Below are 7,122 nucleotides of genomic sequence, written 5' to 3'. Positions count from 1 at the left end.
ATGCTTCAATATTAACAGCAGGCAATCCCAGAAAAGGGCCACCACTATTATGTATGAAGAACTGGTGCACTTTGATTCTAGAACATCTGAGCGCTGTAACTGCATCTTTATTATTATTTGTAGAAAAATGTTAGCTAAATATGAATTTCCACTTCAAAGGGACAAAAATGTATCTGAGCAATAGAGTAAGTAGTTGCAGGCAATCATGAGGTATCAGGTATGGGCAATAGTGAGGTATTGCTCTGTTTCCAGTAACCCAAGAAATGTATATCACAGCTGTAAACATTCTTCACATTAGTAAAAACTCATGTGAAGTTCTAACAGAACTCTCAAACACAGTAAATACTATATTATATTATCCAAAAAGTGGTACTGACTATGTGTTCCAACCTCCCGTGCTATAAACACAATGCCAACACTACAGCAACAAATGTCATGAAATAGTAATAACAATAAAAATAAGAACTGGATAAAAACTTTTATGGGAGAAATTGTTCCTGATAACTGGAGTGAAAGAGATTGGCAATACATTCAATCCTGGCAATAACTTCAAGTACTTATACGGTCTCTAAATCAATTGAATTGTTGAAAATATTGAGTCTTAAAAACATTCATTTTGGAAGTAATTTTTCCTGAGTGTTTAAAAATAAACATGAACACATAAAAAAGTTTAAAAAAAATTAAAATGGTTCCTAATCTTAGCTAGCAATGTAGATTTCTTTCCATCCCTTCTTGAGCATTGTATAAGCATCCCATCGCTGTTTCTGGTCACCTTATATATATACCGAGAGTGAACAGGGCTCCCCAAAGTGCCATGAAGGGGCTATTTTCTGTTGTTTAAAATTTTATAAAAATGAATAAAGCAGCTGATCACAGCAAACAGAAACATATCCTTGAGATCATGTGACACCTGCATGATACCAGAAATTCCCACTCACCAAACTACTAAGTGGTACTGCCAATATTTGGCAATAAATAGATGATATCCTGAGTACAGTGAAGAGCTACTTTACCTTTTAGATTTCCAAATGTGGTACAAATAAGAAACAAATAAAAAATACAGGTTTTGTTTCCTTTGAAACATTCAATGGAGCAGATAGATCTATACAAATATGTATGCATATATGTATGTATATACATATACACACAAAACAGATGTCAGTGACTTGACATCGTATTGTCACATTTAGGATTAAAGGGAAATAATTTTTTTTTAAAGGTTTCCACTCAAGCTGAAGATTCAACACACGCACCCACCTTAAAAAAAAAAAAGGCCAGTGTAGTGTCAACACATTCAGTTTCATTCCAGAGTTAGTGTCTTGAGCCATACATCTTATTCCATTCCACATATAAGTCTAACTGTTTTTGAGAGGTACCAGCTCGTTGTTTACAGAATGCCCCCTCAAAGTCTTTGTATGATGTAGGTTGTAATTGACCTGAAATCCCATGAAGATGATTGGCTCCAGCTTGTTGGCATAGTTGAATTAGCTCATTTCCTGAATAGCCCTCAGCGTGCTGGACAAGTAGGGCCATTTCCCTTTCACTAAGGCAATAGTTTTGTTGCGCCAAAGTGTGGTGCAGGATTTGCCTTCTGGCAAGATTATCCGGGGGCGCAATGTAAAACCGCCTGGCAAATCTGTGGTGAGCACCTTCATCAATGTCATCCGGTCTTTGAGATGTGCCAATGAAGATGATGTTGTCATCAGATGAGGTAGATATGTTATCCAAAAAGGAAAGCAGTTGGGACTTGAGGTTAATCAGGTGGGAATTATCCTCACTGATGTGAGCAGACAGTAAAAGATCAATTTCACTAATAAACACCACAGCTGGCTGATTACAGCTTGCCATGAAAAACACAGTCTGCAAAACCTTTTCACTTTTGTTCTTCCACTTAGAGACAAGTGTGTCACTGCTGAGCTTCAGAAATGTGGACCCTAGTTGGGTTGCAATACACCTGCTTAACAGAGTTTTTCCTGAACCTGAGGGACCAAATAATAAAATACTTTTTGGAGGTCTACTGGCTCCAGTGTAAGCACCAGGTCTTAAAATGGGCCATACCAATTCTTCTTCAATTGCAGCCTTTACTGATACGTGGCCAGCAATATCAGTCCATTGCACTGGAGGGCCACAGTCCACAATTTCATTATTGACAATTTCTAGAATAAGGGGATCCACATTTTTTAACTGATCCTCAGATGAACTACAAAATACTGTTGCTTTCATCCCTGAAATCTGCATTCTTTGTGCAAACATATGTCCGTGATCACTACTTCTCCGTTCACCATTAACAGGTGGTGTGAATTTACCAAATGCTTCAGAAGGTCTCAGAGCTGACTCTTCATTGTAAGTGGGCGAGATCATTGATTTTATTGACTGGGCACTATATTTTCCTACATCCTCCTCTGCTGGGCGCTTTCCTGGTTTAAAGGGCACCTGTGGAGTTTCTCCATTGCGACTAAAGCCATTGCCTCGGCATTCATTTGGGACACCGTCTGTCATCTGAAATGATGAATCTGAGGTAGTCTTTGGTTGCTCATAGCTGTATTTTCTATATCTGCCTTCACTTTCTTCTGCTGTTGCCATGTCAAAGGCTTTCCTTTTTAAGGAACCAGATGGTTCTGTGCTCAAAGGAGTAACAGAAATTGGTGCTAAGTTAGAACTTTGGTATGTGTACCCAGAGACCACAGGAGGTCTTGACGACGTTGTATGTGGTGGCAGTGGAGTAGGGGCAGCAATACCTGAAGGCAGGTAACCAGAAGGGTGTGTAGGATGCATTCCACCATATCCTGGTTGAGAAGGGTAGCTGCTTGAGCTGTAGTTGTATATTGTGCCTGAAGAACTATATCCATGGACCAAAGCTGGTGATGCATGTGTTGGCTGAAGTCCTGAGCTATGAAGAGACGATGGGTGGGTTGGTGGAAGTGCTGCAGGGGGTTGACTACAATATCCAGAAGGAAGGTATGTGCCGCTGTAACTTGACGTATAATCTTGTGGTGCCACAAGCCCACTTGTTGGATTGGGTGCTCCACATGTACTACCGGGATAAAGTGGATCCGGGAGGTTACCAGATGCTATAGTTGGGCTACCCAACCCAATATGTCCATTGCCTGATTTGGAACCAGCCAAACTATCATGCAGGGGGTTTACAGTATATGAACTTTCAGCCCCATGTGACATCTGCCAAGATTCTAAGTCACCCTTCTGTCCATTCACAGGGCCAAAGGCTCCATCTGTATAGCTACTTATTGGGCCTCGCTCATATGGAGAGTCCAAGACACCAGAATATTTTTCTGCATATCTTTTTAACAGGTTAGAAGCAGTCAGTGCAGAAATATCATCATTTGCCCAAGCATAGTTTAACCTTTGCCGACTACTTTGGAACAAGTCAGCTTTGTGTGCTGGAGATGAAGTAGTTGAAGAGACATCAAGGTGCTGCTCTGGCCACTGGTTCAGGGGCTGGACATGCTCTGGTGTCCAGTGCATCTTCAGGAGAGCTGAAAAATATAAAAATACACTATAAAACTGGATTCTTACTTTTGTCTTTTTAACATAGCTCACAACAGTCATCTTATATGTTAAATATTCCAAAGATATTGTATAATGTCAAAGCTTACTACTAGTCTGTGTCAACAGCCTTTGGGCTGTGTCGTTTGCCTTAGCTTGACATTAGTTTGAAATGCTTCTGAGATCATTTCCGAATTCATTTACAGGTGCTTTTGACCTACAGGTTACCTCCTCCTGACCTGCATTTGGCCTGCCTCAAGCAAATTTTGCATTCCCATAGACATGAATGCATTGACATGGGAACTCAAAACCCCTAATAATGTGTACGGGCCCTAAAAACTAGTGGTGATCTAAGACAGGAGGTGCTTTGTGACTCCAGGACACAGTGAATAGACAAGCCTCCTTACTATACTGCAGTGATGTGCGGTACCTTCAAGACTCTCTATGGTGGGCTCTGCTGGGTCTCAGGTGGGCTGGTCACACCTCTTACCCTTTTGCCCAGATCCACTGTCAGTCTTCTCCACCGCCGGGCCCACCTCCTCCTCGGTTGCCGCCAGGCCCTGTCTCCTCCACCTTCGCTGAGCCCGGCCTCTTCCTCCTCCTCCACCGCTGCCGTGCTCCGACTCCACCTACGCTGTCACCTGGCCTCCTCCACCGCAGCTGCTGGCTGTCACTGACTCAGCAGCAGCTGTGAGGAGGAACGCACTGCTGCATAGATCACTGACAGGTTGTTGTCAGTGATCTGGACAGCGGTGCGTTCCTCCTCACAGTCGCCAGTGGCAGCCAGCAGCCTGCGATGCCATAGCGACCCAGGCAGCCCGCACAGCATCAGGAGACCCCTTTGTTCCCCGTCCTGACTGGGCCTCCCTGTGCCCCGGGCCCCATAGCGGCTGCCTGGGTCACTATGGCGATAGTTATGCCTTGAGGTCAGGAACTGATGTGAATGAATAGTATATAAAGTTCTGCATAAATTGATGGTGCATATAAATATCTATAATAATAATAATTAGGTTTTACATTTTGTCAGAACACAAAAAGCAGCATTTAGAAACCACATAAAGTTGCACATACGTTATAACTTTGAACCATTTTTAGAACTCTTTGTGGAACATCCGATCATACATCTATAAGATAGCACTGTTAAATGCATAATTAACATGTCTTAATGGTATAGAGGAATATGCTTACCCATTAAATCAATATTTATTTATCTGGTTGAAGTGCATTTCCTGAGGTAAACGATCTGCTTCTAAATCATATATACTGTGGCGTCAGCTGAAAACCGCAAATCTGGGGGAGAGAAAAGATGTATACAAGGATGTTAATACTTCTATTACAACAATGTCTTGGCATAAGAGTAAGCGTTTGCTTTTATTACGTGTATGATTGTAATCTTACCAATTCATCTACAATCATAATGACTGAAGGGAAAAAATGGTGAATAATCACAAGATTTGTATGTTGCTCTTTAAATTGTGTGGTTCACTTTAGTCTATTACTGGATCCATCATACCCTCCCTCCCTCCCGACATCTCGACACCCCGACACCCTGCTGGTTTTGCTAGGGCCCAAAGCTGCAATTTCTCCTGGACGTCTGGTAAAAACTAATTATTAATTTAGATAAAATAGCACAAGAAAGCAGAAATCTGCATTTTTTTATTTATAGCATAAAATTAATAATATTGTTCTTTAATATTGTATTTCCTCTTACTTCTGTCATGTCTGTATGGGCTTCATTTATAATAATATTCATATAACTGAGTAGGAAATTCCTATACTTGGCAGCCACATCTAAGGGTGCTAGTGTCATGTGTCCAGCTATACGCCAAAGTTCCCAAGTCTTTAAGGACATTGGCAAAATTAAGAACTTCACGGAAAATTCATACCCTTCCCTAAGATATCCAAAGCAAAAAAAATTCAAATAGGGAATTCCACTTTAATTGTGCAATAGTTTCACCAATTCTTCCAAAATTGATAGCAATAACAAATAAAAAGCATATAGCAGTTTAAATATATATTAAAAATCAGGTAATAAATAAATAAAAATAAAGCAATCAGGTATTAAGTGGTCTATTGGACCATGGTAGCCATTGACAGGTGATATGGGTCTCTAAGGGGATCCTGAAGGATTCGCCTCACAAGGCCTACTGCTCACTCAATTCTGCTCATGTTATATTGCCTTCTACGTTGATAAGTTTGCATACTGCAGACTATTTTGTTTATGAATCACTGTCTCTTTTTGGCTACTGCATTAGCCCATATTTTTTTTTTTTGTCAATGTTCTTTGTTCGTCTTCTTACTAATAAAAATGTTTTGAAAGAAAAATAAATCATGTAAAAACTTCACTAGCATCCCTACATGGTGCTGGCAAGTTTAGAAAATTCCTGTACTTGTCAGCGGCATCTAGGGGTGTTAGTGTCACTTGAGTGGCATCCGTCGGGCATATATAGCTCTAAGTCTTTAAGGAAATTATCATAAATAAAAAAACAGAAGTTCAAATCCTTCTCTATGCTATCCAAAGCATAAAAAAAGTTTTTATTGGATTTCCACTTTAATTTTGCAACACTTTCACCAATTCTTCCAAAAGAAGAAAATAACAAATCAAGAACATAACATAAAATGTATTCAAAATTAGGTAATACATTATTTAAAACAAATAAAAACAAAAATAAAAACATTAATAAATGGGGGGAAAAAAACCTCACATACAACAGGGTAACACTTCCTTTTTTTTTTTTTTTACTAGTAACAAACATTTCTGAGAACTGTAGTACAGGAATTGCTGGTTGCCTTTATTGTTTCCTAAGAAATGTTTCTTACAAATATCCTTGCTGAACAGAATGTCGCCTTCCAATTCGTACACGTTGAACAAAGCAAGTAATCAAAGCAGCATGAAGAATGTTAATCACACATCAATGTCTGCAGGATAAGTAAGTTTAATTGCACAATTTTTCTGCTGATCAGTTTCCCCCAGCAACTAATGAACAGAGACAAGATTGAGAGACTTGCTAAGGGCAAAACAAATTCCAAAATTTCAGCAGCGCTGCCCAGAAACACCCCCCATCCCCCCTTTCACTTTGTTGATTATATTACAGGCGTACAGCTCTCTCCCTGCACACAAAGTATTTCTTGCCCTCTGGCTAGGCGTACTGGCTTTACCAACATCTGCATGAGCAAGTCCCTCAGGACCTATTGTTGTCCTTCTGTGTATTTTCTCCATTCCCCTCCATTTTTTTTTTTCATAAAGGCCATGGGGGATAGCCAAACTAAAGGGGGTTGGGGAAGTGCCTGTGTACTATTCAGTGGCAGTGCAGCTTTTAAGCTACTTTGTGGCTACAGCACAATTAGATTACCTAATGCTTTAATTGACTTATGCAGCATCACAGCTTCCATTTTGGATATCAAACCTACACAAGAGGATTTAAACAAGAGCGCGGCGAGGCTTTATCCAGCACCGACCACCGTTTACTTGCCTTTATTAAAAGTGCCATGGATAGGTAAACGGTCATTAGTGATGGCAAAGAGTTTTATCCGCGTGGATCCTTTTTCATGAAAATGAGGCAAGGTTGCCTATTGAAAGTTCTTCTGGAAATGCGTGATGATTTAAGGCAGAGTTAA

At 40.3% G+C, this 7,122-nt stretch overlaps 1 protein-coding gene across 1 annotated transcript; it reads right to left on the bottom strand.

Moving 5' to 3' along the window:
* Window positions 1-1,193: 1,193 nt before the first annotated feature.
* LOC108794391 (fidgetin-like) lies at window positions 1,194-3,489 on the bottom strand. The gene has a single exon (XM_018565418.1). It carries the CDS (start codon window positions 3,481-3,483, stop codon window positions 1,312-1,314), a length of 2,172 nt encoding a protein of 723 aa, XP_018420920.1. The 5' UTR covers window positions 3,484-3,489; the 3' UTR covers window positions 1,194-1,311.
* Window positions 3,490-7,122: the final 3,633 nt, after the last annotated feature.

The sequence above is a fragment of the Nanorana parkeri genome, unplaced genomic scaffold, assembly GCF_000935625.1.
Source record: "Nanorana parkeri isolate BGI_ZX_2015 unplaced genomic scaffold, ASM93562v1 scaffold846, whole genome shotgun sequence".
NCBI classification, from domain to species: domain Eukaryota; kingdom Metazoa; phylum Chordata; class Amphibia; order Anura; family Dicroglossidae; genus Nanorana; species Nanorana parkeri.
The sequence above is the reverse complement of the archived record's forward strand: the minus strand, read 5'-3'. Positions and strand labels throughout refer to the sequence as shown.